The sequence below is a fragment of the Heterodontus francisci genome, chromosome 17, assembly GCF_036365525.1.
Source record: "Heterodontus francisci isolate sHetFra1 chromosome 17, sHetFra1.hap1, whole genome shotgun sequence".
NCBI classification, from domain to species: Eukaryota; Metazoa; Chordata; class Chondrichthyes; order Heterodontiformes; family Heterodontidae; genus Heterodontus; species Heterodontus francisci.
In genome coordinates, this window is record NC_090387.1 from 47,650,129 (window position 1) to 47,665,957 (window position 15,829).

Consider the following 15,829-nt stretch of genomic DNA (forward strand, 5'->3'; position numbering starts at 1 on the left):
AAGCTTTCAAATAAAAAGAAATCTTTTATGACAGGGTCTAAAGATTGCCACCGTTAAAATGCGTAGCATTAAGTCCACTACGCGATATATTTCGACCTTGGGGTACCTTGCCAAGGTCAAAAATGACCTGTTACTGCAGGAGTGTGAAATACTGCACCTCAGCCCCGAGAGGCAATGATCGCGTTGGTGGTCCCACAGGCCAACGATCTGGTCAGGGGGAAATTATTCCCTTCCTCTAGCCTGGTTATTCTGATGCGCAGAAACAACTTTATCACCTCCAAAGTTAAGGAAATAGTGGGTGATCGCATCTTCATAGCCAACGTAATGTACAAAATGTACATTTGGTTAATCAACGTGTACACCCTGGTTGAAAACAGCGAGCTGCTGACCGTCCTTTAGCAGCTCCCACTGCTGCTGGTGACGTCCAGGCCAGTCTTTCTGGGTGGTGACTTCAGCTGCATCATCGATACCGCTGGGTGATCTAGCATGGCCGACACCAAACTGAACGCCTCGTCCAGGCTCCTGATGGAAACAGTAAAAGATGCTAAGGTGCACAACATCTTCAGCAACCCTGCAAATGGAGTGCCCTGTAGATACACCTGTCAAGGCCATTCCAGGATTGGCTTCCTGTTTGTGACCCGAGCGTTCACGGTCAGATCTATCAACATCAAGCCAGTGTTCTTCTCTGACCACTGCCTCCTAATAGCTGACTGTCACTTACAGGAAGACCAGAAGTTTGGCAGGGGGACATGGAAGCTGAACGTGACATTGCTGGCCCCAGAAAATGTTGAGGAATTCCTAAGGGATTACAAAGGTTGGCAAACTGTGAAACCCCTCTTTGAGTCCCCGACACACTGGTGGGAAGCGATCAAGGTGAACATCATGAGTTTCTTCATCCTCAAAGGGGTTCAGAAGGTGAGTGAGAGACAGAGGGAAATGTCCTGACTCCAGAAGAGCAGGCAGAATCTGTTCCTGCCGCAGTCGATAGGAGTCCAGGTCAAGGAGGACCTCCAAGAGGTGACGAGCCAGCAGGCCGTCGAGGCCTCCAAGATCATCTTCCGGTCCAGAGTCTACTCCGTTTAGCAGGGTGCAACATGCTCACATTTCTTCTTCCAAAAGGTACACAGAGAGATCTCTGTGATCAGCGGCTTGAAGAAAAAAGACAGCTCAGTAACGTCATTGCAGCCTAACATACTAAGGATCCGCCAATTATTTTATGCCGGGCTGTACAACGTGAAGCCCACAGACAGCACAGCCTACCAGTCCTTCCTGTCCTCTATCACGGAGGTCTTAGTATGCAGGAAAGTCTGGATAAACTGCCAGCTGTGGATGAGCTGGCAAAGGCCGTCAGGTCCTATTGAGATGAGTAAAACTCTCGGAAGTGACGGCTTACTAGTCAAGTTGTATTTGACTCTGAGATTGGATCAGCCCAGACCTGCTAAAAGTGTACGACAGTATGCCTCTGGCTGGCAGCATGTCAGAATCCATGAGGAAAGGCATCATCACCCTCATCTACAAGCAGAAGGGGGAGAGGGAGGAAATCAAAAATTAGAGGCCCATTTCATTGCTTGATGTGGACTACAAAATTATGTCTAAGGTCATCACCAGTTGGATCCATTCGAGTTAGTGATTCACCCCGATCAGACTGGCACTGTACCCATCAGGAACATCTCTGATAGCCTTGAGGCTACTGAGAAATAAGATTGCCTATGTACGGGACAGGGGAGTAGACATCGGCCTCATCAGCTTGGACCAGGAGAAGGCCTTTAACAGGATATCGCACACCTACATGATGGACGTGCTTTCCAAAATGGGGCTTGGGAGGGAATCTGCAATTGGATCCAACTGCTCTACACAAACATCAGCAGCACAGTTTCAATCGATGGGTGGGAATCAGAAAGTTTTCCGATTAAATCTGGAGTCAGGCAGGACTGTTCTTTCTCCCCTGTCTTGTTTGTTTGCTGTATCAAACCTTTTGCCAAGTCTATTGTGAAGGATGAGGGAATAAGAGGGGTGACAATCCCAGGCAACGGAGGCACTCAGGTCAAAGCCTCCCTATACATGAACGACTTTGCCATCTTCGGCTCGGATCCGCTGTCAGTTCGCAGACTGATGAGCATCTGCAACCAGTTCGAACTGGCTTCGGGAGCCAAATTAAATCGCGGCAAGAGCAAAGTCACGTTCTTTGGGAACTTGGCCGACCAATCCTTTGTCCCATTTGCCGTCAAGTCAGACTACCTGAAGGTGCTGGGGATATGGTTTGGAGGGGCCGAGGCGTGCGCCAGAAACTGCAAGGAGCATGTAGCCATGGTGAAACAGAAACTGTGCATATGGGAGTCACGCTGCCTCTCCATTATGGCTAAAAACCTGCTCATCAGGTGTAAGGTGCTCTCGGCGTTGTTATATGTGGCCTCAAGTCTGGCTCATACCCCCTCCTGTGCTCTGGCAGTCAGCACAGCCATGTTCTGCTTTATCTGGAGATCAGAAATGGACCGTGCCCGCTGGGACACGATGTTCAAACTTCTAGGTAAAGGGGGGATAAAACATACCCAACGTCACCCTCATCGTGATGGCCACCTTTGTCTGCGGCTGCATCAAGCTGTGTGTAGACCCCCGGTATGCAAACACCAAGTGTCACTACATGCTGAGGTATATTCATCCCTGGTGTTAAGAAGAATGGGTCTGGCCATGTTGCCATGGAATGCTCCATTGAATGGACCGTGCTGTACCACCTGTCCCTTTTGGAAAAGTTTGTACAGGAAAACACCTTTGACCACAAGTCTGTCAAGCACTGGTCTGCATGTAAAGTCCTCAAGGTTCTGCAGGAAAAGGAGATGATGGATCCTGTCAGATGGCTCCCCGTGCGGACTGTCAAAGTCAGTTGGCAGAATGCCTCATTGTCCGAACTTTCAAACAATCACCAAGACGTAGCTTAGCTGGTGGTGAGAGGACCCTCCCTGTCAGATCCTTCCTGCATGCCCGGAGTGTCACCGCCTCTGCGCACTGTCTTCGAGGCGGTTGTGTTGTGGAAGAGACCGTCGCCCACCTTCCTTTTGGCAAGTGCCTTTGCAAAGAAACATAGAAAACTAGGAGCAGGAGTAGGCCATTCGACCTATCGAGCCTGCACCGCTATTTAATACGATCATGGCTGATCATCCAAACTCAGTACCCTATTCCCGCTTTCTCCCCGTATCCCTTGATCCCTTTAGCCCTAAGAACTATATCTAACTCTTTCTTGAATATATTTAATGATTTGGCCTCAACTGCTTTCCATGGTAGAGAATTCCACAGGTTCACCACTCACTGGGTGAAGAAATCCCTCCTCATCTCAGTCCTAAATGGCTTACCCCTTATCCTTAGACTGTGACCCCTGGTCCTGGACTTCCCCACCATCGGGAACATCCTTCCTGCATCTAATCTGTCCAGTCCTGGTAGAATTTTGTAGATTTCTATGAGATTCCCCTCTCATTCTTCTAAACTCTAGCGAATACAAGCCTAATTGACCCAATCTCTCTTCATATGTCAGTCCTGCCATCCCAGGAATCAATCTGGTGAACCTTCACTGCACTCCCTCCATAGCAAGAACATCCTTCCTCAGATAAGGAGACCAAAACTGCACACAATACTCCAGATGTGGTCTCACCAAGGCCTTGTATAATTGCAGCAAGACATCTTTGCTCCTGTACTCGAATCCTCTCACCATGAAGGCCAGCATACCATTTGCCTTCTTAACTGCCTGCTGCACCTGCATGCTTACTTTCAGCGACTGGTGCACAAGGACACCCAGGTCTCGCTGTACTTCCCCCTTTCCCAATCTATCGCTGTTCAGATAATCTGCCTTTCTGTTTTTGACACCAAAGTGGATAACCTCACACTTATCCAGAAGTTTTGGAAAGAGATGCAGTGGTTTTTGTCAAGGTTCATCCCGAACAACTCGAACACAGGACTCCATACTGTTCCCAGGAATGTACACAGATAAACATCAACTGCTGCTGGAGGACAATCAACTCAGCGAAAAACAAGCTTTGGTCTGCCCAAAACCTGCTGGTCTACCAGTCCAAAGAGCTGTCAATGATCAGTGTTTCAGACTGGCACATTCCAAGGTCCAGGACTACGTACTGATGGACGCACTAAAGCTTGGGTCAGCCGCTGCAAAGGCTCAATGGGGAAAGGCCACTGTGTAACACACTCCCACCATAGTATACTGAGGGGCTGGAAACCGTGTAAAACCCTCAGGCTGTATGCAGCAGAGAATATTTTGACATGCAATGCAAATGTACTTTGTAACTACAACCTGAAATGACAAGTGTAATGAGGCATCTCATGTACTCTGTTGAAAGATGCTGATCTGTATTGCACTTTATGTAATGTCCAATTTGAATTGTTAGCTAATATATTTTTACAAATTTTATGGAGAAAGTATATTTTTTGGGGGGGAAAAAGCGGGTGGTGCCAGTGCTACCATGTGTAGAACTTCAACATACTACTGGGCTTTGCTGCATTTGCAGTGTTGTAAAAAAGACAGAGTAGGCTTTTGTATACAAAATGAACAGCAATATGTTAAAAACAGCAATATTGAAACGTAATGAAACGTCAGCAGAGAACCTGACTTTTGTCAGTTATTGCTCGGAGATCAACAGGTAACTGAAAAAAATTGAAATACAATTTGGAGTTCTCTGGATGTATACAGTGACTAACTTTCAGTGAAGGAGGAAATGAGAATGGGAATGTGAAAATGTAGAAAGGTAAAGGATAACAGAAACAAGAGAGACCAACATAGAAGAAATTAGAAGAGCAAGGAAGAAGTAGGAATGGAGTAAAAGAGAGACAGAATATGAATGAGAGGTCAGGAGAGACAAATGAGTGGGAATAAGGAAGGAAACAAGCAGGAAGGAAAAGTGATTGAGAGATTATGATCTAGATTTCAAAAAAACAATCCAAAACAAAGCATATCAGATGTCATATTAATGGTTACAACTTCCAGATTTCTTGGATGGTATATTTGTAATTACAGTGAGCATATTATTTTATGTAAAACTCGTGGTCCTTCGCATACAGTTTCTTTCTCTGCTTCTCGATGTTTGAAGGGTTGGCCACACTTGAAATACATATTCAATCAACAATCTGTCCTGATAGAAACCAACACCATTATAAACCTCCAAAAAGATGATATAAAATTAGTTTAAAGAATTATTTGATTAAACAAAATGGACTGCCTTGTGGAGGCAAATGCAGATGTTGTAGTACACTTTACAACACTTCGCTGATGTCGTTTTAAAGCTATAATTTCACTGGAGAATGCATAATCACATAAGCTAAATATAAAATTCTTTGGTCTCCCTGTTCAATAACTGCATAGGAAAGAATGTACCAATTTTTATATATGGGAGAGTTTAACTCAGACAACAAATTTTGCCATACTAAAATGTGAGCTAAATATGTAACATTTTTACTGTCTGGAGACTTTTATTGCGCAGTCGTGCAATATGGACTTTCATGGCATAAGAAAATATGATAAACATTGTCAATTTAAAAAAAAAATAACATTGAGAACATAAAGAACAAGCTGTGAAGCATCACACACAACTATGGAAAATGTTTGGAATGGTACCAGACTTGATAAACATGCAATCTCGCTTGCTACAAATAGAATACATTTTTGTTGCATAAGTGCATGTTTATGAGACAGAGTACTGTCGATTGTGTTCTCCTTGGTTCTCGCTGAGAACTTAATAACTAGATCTTTGGTTGAGCTGGTACACAGTTTAGAATTATAATGAAAATACTTATTTTAATGGTATCAATTGCACATAATTAATAGATTTAAATGTTTTTAGAAGGAAATAGATTGTTAGTTTGTGGAATTTTTTTTCCACTTGAGACTAATTTCTAGAGGAATGTCCATTTTCACAAATATTGTATTTGCAGGCATATCTCCACCTGGGTGTAAATAAAAAACTTAAATTGTCCGGAAGACCAAACAGACCCATTGGATGTATTGGAACATCAAAGGTCAGTATTCCTTTCAACATTACAGGAGAAATTATACAAATTGGATGTTAAATTTAATGTTTAAACTCATCACCATTTTAATAATGTAAGAGAAATATATCAAAATAATTCAGATGTGTATTAACGTAGTATTTTTAATATAACTAGTTGAGCTCCTGTGGCATTGCACAATGGGATACAAGACCAAGCGTAGTCTTCAGGTAAAGCATGGCAATAGAGCAAAGGATAATTGGTTCAGGGAACAATAAGATCATATATTTCTAAGAGGGTTTTTTTGTCTTTAATTCCAAAACACTCACAGCGGTTAAACATGAAGGAGAGGTGAAAAACAATTTGGTTAGAATGCATTCTATTTCTGTTTCACTTTTTAAAATATAACTCATTAGGTAAGAAAACAATAGTGATTAGATTGCTTGAGGTAACTAAATAAATATGAATGAAATTTTTATGTTTGAATGAGTTCCAGAACGCAGTCTTAATTTGAATTAATCTTTAATGGGTCTATTAGTCCTGCTAATGAGCTATGTTTGTTACACAATATCAATCATGGTGTTTAATACTGGTTTGAATGTATGTATGTGTATATTTATATACAGATGATTTGTGATCAGGATTAAATCGTATATGAATATCATGAGTGAAGACAGTATTTATTCAAGCCTTTATTTGCTTGTTAAAACCTTACTTTTCCCGTCATTGATTTAGGTCTTGAAATTCAAGTAAAATTTAAATTCTCTTTTTCTTGCAGCTTTACAGAATTCTAGGAAAGACAGTTGTGTGCTATCCCATTGTGTTTGATTTGAGTGACTTTTACATGGCTCAAGATGTCATGCTGCTGATTGATGACATAAAGGTATTATCCAAGGAATCATAGAGTCTCAGTTTGTCTTGACCCAAATAGAATTGAGAGTTGATAGGAAAAAAAACACAAATCTTGATTCAGAAAAACAGCACAAACACTAAGTCATTATTTCGTATAGCAATAATTGGGATGAGTAAAACAAATATTGTATTCATATACATACATAATCCTGAATGAATTGATTTAACTGCTTTACTTCTAGGGAAAACATGGAATTTCATAAATGAATTCAATATTAGGTTATTATTTTTTCAGGCTTTAAAGTGTTTATGAAATGTAAGAAGATCTGCAAAGATATTCGTTCATATCCTAAGTAAAGTTGCTAAAGCAATTTCTACTTGAATTTGTGTCAAGTCAGTTGTGGTTTAGCCCACTGACTTAGATGAAAACATGAAATTGATACCAACAAGAAAAACACATTTTTAATAACGGTTTAGAGTCATAGAGTTTTACAGCACAGAAACAGGCCCTTCGGCCCAACGCGCCTGCGCCGACCATCAAGCACCCGTCCTAACTAATCCCATATCCCTGCACTTGGCCCGTAGCCTTGTATGTTATGGCATTTCAAGTGCTTATCTAAATACTTCTTGAATGTCGTGAATGTTCCTGCCTCTACCACCCCTTCAGGCAGTGTGTTCCAGATTCCAACCACCCTCAAGCTGAAAAAATTCTTCCTCAACTCCCCTCTAAACCTCCTGCCCCTTACCTTAAATCTATGCCCCCTAGTTATTGATCTCTCCGCTAAGGGAAAAGGTTTCTTCTTATCTATCTTATCAATGCCCCTCATAATTTTGTATACCTCGATCAGTTCCCCCATCAGCCTTCTCCACTCCAAGGAAAACAACCCCAGCCTATCCAGTCTCTCTTCATAACTGAAATGCTCCAGCCCAGGCAACATCCTGGTGAATCTCCTCTCCAATGTAATCACATACTTCCTATAGTGTGGTGACCAGAACTGTACGCAGTACTCCAGCTGTGGCCTAACAAGCATTTTATACAGCTCCAGCATAACCTCCCTGCTCTTATATTCTGTGCCTCAGCTAATAAAGGCAAGTATCCCGTATGCCTTCCTGACCACCTTATCTACCTGTGCTGCTGCCTTCATAATCTATGGATAAGTACACCAAGATCCCTCTGACCCTTTGTACTCCCTGGGGTCCTACCATCCATTGTATATTCCATTGCCTTGCTAGTCCTCCCAAAGTGCATCACCTCACACTTCTCAGGATTAAACTCCATTTGCCACTGCTCTGCCCATCTTACCAGCCCATCTATATCGTCCTGTAATCTCAGGCTTTCCTCCTCACTATTTACGACACCACCAATTTTCATGTCGTCTGCGAACTTACTGATCATACCTCCTATATTCATGTCTAAATGATTAATGTACACTACAAACAGTAAGGGTCCCAGCACCAATCCCTGCGGTACCCCATAGGTCACAGGCCTCCATTCACAAAAACTACCCTTGACCATTACCCTCTGCCTCCTTCCACTAAGCCAATTTTGAATCCAATTTGCCAAATTACCTTGGATCCCATGAGCTTTTACTTTCTTAACCAATCTCCCATGCGGGACTTTATCAAAAGCCTTACTGAACTCCATGTAGACTACATCAACTGCTTTACCGTCATCTACACCTCAAGTCACCTCCTCGAAAAATTCAGTCAAATTTGTTAGACAAGATCTCCCCCTGACAAAGCCATGCTGACTATCCCTGATTAATCCCTGCTGCTCCAAATGGAGATGAATCCCGTCTCTCAGAATTTATTCCAATAATTTCCCTACCACTGATGTTAGACTCACTGGCCTGTAATTACCTGGTTTATCCCTACTACCCTTCTTGAATAATGGCACCACATTCACTGACCTCCAATCCTCTGGTACGTCTCCTGTAGCCAGAGAGGATCTGAAAATTTGTGTTAGAGCCCCCGCTATCTCTTCTCTTGCCTCACATAGCAGCCTGGGATACATTTCATCTGGACCTGGGGATTTATCCACCTTTAAGCCCGCTAATACAGCTAATACTTCCTCCTTTTCACTGCTAATTTGATCAAGTATTTCATTGTGTTACTCCATCACATATTTGTTATTGGAATCAGTCCTCACTGTACACTTTATCAGATTTTCACCAATTGGTGATCAAGGTTTTTCACCAAACAGTTTTCCAGAATTTTAGTTATCTTAAGTGATAACAATTTGGACATTGCATGTTTTATTCGTTTTGATTAGTTTATTATAAATAACATTTTGTAAAACTTGGTATTATTTTGTTCATCTTGTCTAATTCTACAGATTGCATGTAAAAAAAATTCTTAAATAGAATTGACATGTTCAAAATAATCGCGATTGGTTCCAGGATTGAGGGACTTCGGTTATGTGGATAGATGGGAGAAGCTGGGGTTTTTCTCCCTACAGAAGGTTCAGAGGAGATTTGATAGAATTGTTCTAAATCATGGGGATCAAGACACAGTAGAGAGAAACTGTTGCTTTTGGCCGAAGAATCAAGAACGAGAGGATATTGATTTAAAGTGACTGGCAAAAGAAGCAACAATGACATGGGGAAAAACATTTCTCACAGCAAGTGTTTGGATCTGGAATGCACTACCTGAGAGTGTGATGGAGGCAGATACAATCAGATACCAAAAAGGGATTGTATAAGCACCTGAAGAGAAAACATTTTCAGGGCTATGTTGAATGGACGGGGAAGTGGAATCAGCTGAGTTGCTGTTACAGAGAGCTAGCATGAACACAACAGGCCAAATGGCCTCCTCTGTGCTGTAACAATTCTATGATCTTATGGCCTTATGTCTTCTCAAAAAGCTACACAGAATTTCAGTTGGGCATCTGCAGTGTCTCTGGGCTGGATTGTATCAGCCCCTCGATGTCGTGCATCGTGGTGAGGAGGACCGTAAAATACTTGCGGGAGTGGCCTGTCTCCCCTCCCGCCCCCCCCCCCCCCACCCCCACCAAGCAGCGGGACCTTCATTTAAATAAGAAAATTCATTAAAATCAAATGCAAGTTAACTCACCTGGTCCCGACAGCCATCCCACGGCAATTTTACGGTACTGGCTGCAACTCACACGCCTTTGGAACTCCATACGGAGTTCCGAGGTGAGACTTTGGTGGGGAGAGGGGAGAAGTGAAATTATCAGGGTGGGGGGGGCGTGAGTGGGGAAAACCTGTTCTTTTGGTTGTGGGGATGATGGGAAGGGGTAGAGTGTCAAAGGTTATTACATTTGGGGCGGTGGGGGGTGATGTTCAGAACCTGAATGAAACTTTTTTTGGGGGGGGAGAGGGCCTTTTACACATTTATTACTTATAGGTGGTATGGGACAGGGAATTGAAAATGTGAATAAATGTATATCTGCATTTTTAACCATTCTGTCACTTTAAAACTTTCAATGAGGCCGAAGGGCCTGAAGCCCTTTAAAAATGGCGCCTGCGTGGTGGCGCCGGACGCTGTTGCCGGGGACACAGCAGCCGTCCCCTCTACGTCATCGGGGGTAGCCATTCTGCCCCCTCTATTTAAATGAGCCCCCGCGTGTAATATGGGAGCTCAGCGGTGGCCGCTGAGTGCGGGCACGCCACTGACTTCCAATCGTGCTGCTGCAAGATGCGGCGCACTAGTAAAATTCAGCCCTCCGTTGCGGAATACAGTGAGTGGTCTTGTACGGGCTTGAATTGTACACGCCAGAAAATTCCAGACTTAAACTTCATTGAGTCAACTAATCTCAGCCAAGTACTATACTTGAATTGAATTTCCATTGGCTGGAAAGAAGAAAAGGTGGCTATGGTTCCTCTTCTTATTCCTCGTTGTTGTTCATTAATTCCTACTGGAGTGAATGTTAGTTCAGAAAAGGAATGGTCTTAGATGTGATTTCCTCCCACCCCAAAATCACAGCCTGCCAATACTCACAATGTAGGGTTGCATGTGAAGAACTAGCACTTGAGCGAGACTAATTGCTGTTGCCCTAAGAGTATGTGCACTTCTTCCATAAAGCAGCTACCATGTAAATATATCAATATCTACTAAATTTGGTACCTGTAATTTGTTACTCCTATAGGTAGTGCAGTGATAGGTATTTTCCATGTTAACAGTGTCACAGTCTGTTCTCTGTGAAATGCTAATTTCAGGCTTCTCACATAGCCATGAGCTTTGATGAAAAACATTGTTAGTAGCATTTCTAACACACCATTGTCTCGTGTTAAGTTTCATAATTTTTATGTAAATTTGTTTTTTATGCTTTATTATGTTACAAACCTTAATTCCAGTCATAAGTGCTTGGCTTGGGGAGAAGACACAATGGTAGTTGGGAGAATTTTCAAAAGCTGTTGCGAACAATCTGATTGGCTCATCTTTTTTAAATTGTAGCTTTTTGAGTTTCAAGATTTGTATCGGCTGGGTGTTCCACACCTATCTAATTGTGTTTTGTTGCTGTTTTATGAAGACGAAATGTGAGACGAAATAGGTAACACAGGACTTATCGTGTAAAAGATGTGATGTTCACATATATATATATGATGCACAATATTTTTTAAAATTTACATAGATAATTGAATTAATAACTCTTCCAATGTAACAAATTCTAACATTCTTTCACAAGTAATTGTTAAAATTGCCTACCAATTGCTATTTTCTTAATCGACTTGGCCCCCAGAATTTACTACAGTTTACTAAGCAGTATTGGAAGATGAATCGACGTCCTCTCTTCCTTGTACTGATCCGTGAAGATAATATAAAGTAAGGGATTCTTCTGTTATAAATGCTGTTTCTCACAATTTCTTTTCCAAATATTGAATTATAAAAGTAACCGAAATTGGTTCAATATTTTTTTCATTTAGAGGGAGTCGACTCAATCCCATTTTGGACATGTTGGCAGCATTCAAAAATGGTATTATTGGAGGAGTGAAAGTTCATGTTGATAGACTTCAGGTATAGGAAGGTCAAAATTTCTATCTTTTATGGACTATATATGGTATTTCTGAAGTGAATGAAAATCTGTGGATATGGGTAATCCATACATAATAAGAATTACTAGCCTGATTAGTTCAGCCAAAACATCGGCAATGTAAAATTTGTTGAAAAGGTGTAAGAGCAGAAATCAAAACAGTTAAGGAATACATCATTGAATAAGCAAACTAACCCTATTCATTATGTTAATCTAACAATCCCTGCCCAATTACTGAACCAGTTCTTCATCTGTTGGTTTATCAGAAGATTCTGTGCGTTATATTCAATTTATTGTGCAAATTATATCTACATAGAAATAAATTTGATAAATTATTCTAGTTCCCATAGTAGTATGAAAATTTGTAAATAGTTATCAAAACCAGTATATTAATATGATTTTTCTTGTATGAATTTGTCAGAAGTTGTTCATAGCTGGGTTAATCATAATGATTTTAAGTTCAGAACGAGATAGATTAGCTTCTGAAATTTTCTGTTTGTGTTGAACAGTTGTTTTTTGGACTGGAGGAAGTGGTGATCCCCACAGGCCAAGTACTAGGACCACAATATATATGAATGACTTAGACTTGGGTGTACAGAGCACAATTTCAAAATTTGTGGAAGACATAAAACTTAGAAGGATAGTGAGCTTTGAGGAGGGTAGCGATAGACTTCAAGAAGACAGGCTAATAAAATGGGCAGACAGATGAGAGATGAAATTTAATGCAGAGAAATGCAAAGTGATACATTTTGGTAGAAAGAATGAGGATACAATTCTAAAAGGAGCAGAAAGACCTGCAGGTATATGTGTACAAATTGTTGAAGGTAGCAGGGCAGGTTGAGAAAGTGGTGAAAAAAGCATACAGGATCCTGGGCTTTATAAATAGAGGCACAGAGGACAAAAGCAAGGAGGTTATGAAGAACAAGAAATGCTGGAACCACTCAGCAGGTCTGGCAGCATCTGTGGAAAGAGAAGCAGAGTTAACGTTTCGGGTCAGTGACCCTTCATCGGAACACATCGAATTAACTCTGCTTCTCTTTCCACAGATGCTGCCAGACCTGCTGAGTGGTTCCAGCATTTCTTGTTTTTATTTCAGATTTCCAGCATCCGCAGTATTTTGCTTTTATTTTAGAGGTTATGAAGAACCTTTATAAAGCACTGTTTTGGCCATAATTGGAGTAATGTCCAATTCTGGGCATTGCACTTTTGGAAGGATGTGAAGGCTTTAGCAAGGGTGCAGAAAAGAGTTAAGAGAATGGTTCCAAGGATGAGGGACTTCAGTTATGTGGATAGATTGGAGAAGCTGGGGTTGTTTTCTTAGAGAAGAGAAGGTTGAGAGGAGATTCGATAGAGATGTTCGGAATCATGAAGGATCTGAACTGTTCCCATTGGCAGAAGGATCGAGAAACAGAGAGTTTTAATTTTAATTTTAGTTTTAAAGTGATTGGCAAAAGAAGCAAAGGCAACATGAGGGAAAGCTTTTTTAATGCAATGAGTGATTAAAATCTGAAATGCACTGCCTGAAGGGTTGTGGGGGGTGGGGGGAGAGGTGATTCAATTGTGGCCTTCAAAAGGGAGTTGGATAAGCACCTGAAGGGAAAAAATGTGCAGGACAGTGGGATTAGGGCAGGGAAGTGGAACTAGCTGAATTACTCATGCAGAGAGCTGGCATGGGCTCAAAGGGGGAAATGGCCTCCTTCTGTGCTGTAAGCATTCTATGATTCTGTGAAAGCCCATCAGAAAGATTGGTTAGGATGGGAAGCCCCACACTTAGTTTTTCCAGTCAATCAGCTTCTATTTCCATGCCACGTGCTTGGACCAATTGGCACTTTACAGGATTAGGCTTAAACCAAAAATGATACTAGATTTGTTCTACTAGTTCATAAAATGAATGGAAACATAGAAAATCTCAAAGCTAGGATTGGATGATGGTCTATCTAGTTCACCTTCCTTCTATCCTAGCGGTTGTTTTTTTCTCTTCAACAATTTCATTTACCATAGATCATGGTGTTTAAGTTGACCCAGCATTGAAGACGACCCCGTTTTTATGGCCCCAAAAATCATGTTTTTGCATATACTCTGCATATAAGTCAACCCCCCTTTTCAGCTACATTCTCATTCATAGTCAGCCTCAATTTTTCACCTCACAAATGCATGTTTTACTTACCTTATAACTGGGCGCAAGGGATCAAGCAGATAATATGGCTGTGTTGTGAAAACGTGCAGGGGTTTAAGACGCCCCCACAGAGCAGACCCCTCGTGGCAAACGACGAAGAGAAATGGGTCCTCCAGCAAAACAAAGGAAGCATGAAGCTAGTTTCAAGCTAAAAGTCATAACATTTGCTAACTTGTGAAATAACTGTGCTGCAGCAAGGAAATGCGATGCTAGTGAAAAACTGGTGTAAGAATGGAAGAGAGGAATCCGTCCTGAAGAAAATGCCCAAGACCAAATGCGCCATGAGAGCAGGGAGCAGTCACTGGCCTGATCTTGAGAAGCATGTATCGAAATGGGGTACTCAAAAATTGTCAGAATGTTTACATCGTCACCAGAAATGCAATGCATATATATGCACTTACGTGGGCTGAATCAAACCTGGAGTCCAGCAAAGATTGCAGAGCAATAGTTAGTTGGTGTAGCCGTTTTATGGAATGAAAATGCCTAGTATAGAAGATTTCTCTGAGACTATCAAAAGACCTTGATGCCAAAATTACCAGTTTCCAGTCATCCATCCTCAGACAGCAGCAAAAATACGAGTACCCATTATGCCATATAGGCAACATGGATGAAATGCCCATGAATTCCAATATGCCCAGCAACTGAACTGTGGCGTGGAAAGGTTCGAAAACAGTTCTAGTGAAAACTACAAGACACGAGAAGACAAGATTCATGGTGGTACTAGCTTGCATGGCTGATGGAACAAAATTAAAGCCTATGATAATTTTCAAACGTAAAACCATGTTGAATATCAAGCTCCCAGCAGGAGTTTTTGTGCACATCCATGACAACAATTGGATGGATAAGGATGAAGTTATGGATCGATTAATGTGTGAAATAGGCGTTCTGGTGGCGTACGTAAAGAATGCAGCTCGTTAGTGTGAGACATATTCAGATCCCATATAACCAATGTGATCAAGAGGTGCCTGCGAAGAAATAAGACCCACATTGCAGTTATACCAGGGAGTCTAACATCAGTAGTTCAACCTTTGGATGTGTGTCTCAACAAGCCATTCAAGAATCATGTTTGCACTGAATAGAATAGATGATTGGTTGATGAGAAAAACCTTCAGAAAGAGTGGAAATTTGCACGCTGCCCCACTTGATGTTTTGTGTGGTTTCGTCACCAAATTTTGGGATGCTATTCGTGCACAAACTGTCACCAGATTGTTCAAAAAATGCAGAATATCCAATTCAATGGATGGAGAGGAAGATGATTTGTTGTGGAGGGATGATTGTGAAACTGAAAGTACCACTTCTGATCCAGAGTGGGATACGTATGATGATGCCATTAGCCAAAGTGACTCAGAATAAATTCGATGAACTCTTTACATCAGATGCCGAAGACAATGAATTTGACGGATTTTAAAACGCTTTGATTGTGGTTAAAGGTATCTTTGTGGAATTGATTTGTTCAATACACCGTACCACATTGATTTAATGTGAAATACCAGTGTTAAGTTTCTTTTCACATTTCAAAATGGTGACCAGCCACACCCACACTTGCGGGCCACATTTTGTACTCTGCGTATAAGTCGAGCCCCGGTTTTTGAACAATATTTGGAGGCTTCAAAGATCGACTAATACACTGTGGTCTGTGGTGTATAGCATCTCTAAGGTAGTAAAATGCCCCAAGGTGCTTCATAGGAGTGTTACCAAACAAAATTTGACACTGAACCACATAAGATATTAGGGCAGATGAGGAGGGCTATAAGGAGCAAAAGGCTGAGATGTTTAGAGAGGGTATTCCAGAGCTAAGGGCGTAGGCAGTTGAAGGTATGGCCACT

General features: G+C 41.6%; 1 protein-coding gene across 6 annotated transcripts in view; it reads left to right on the plus strand.

Moving 5' to 3' along the window:
• phkb (phosphorylase kinase, beta) overlaps nucleotides 1–15,829 on the plus strand; it is a 368,089-nt gene that overhangs the window by 267,522 nt on the left and 84,738 nt on the right. For all 6 annotated transcript variants that reach the window (XM_068049379.1, XM_068049377.1, XM_068049380.1 and 3 more), the window contains 4 exons: nucleotides 5,929–6,012; nucleotides 6,761–6,865; nucleotides 11,537–11,619; nucleotides 11,721–11,811. In XM_068049379.1, the coding sequence (XP_067905480.1) occupies nucleotides 5,929–6,012; nucleotides 6,761–6,865; nucleotides 11,537–11,619; nucleotides 11,721–11,811 (363 nt within the window). The remainder of the gene's footprint in view (nucleotides 1–5,928; nucleotides 6,013–6,760; nucleotides 6,866–11,536; nucleotides 11,620–11,720; nucleotides 11,812–15,829) is intronic.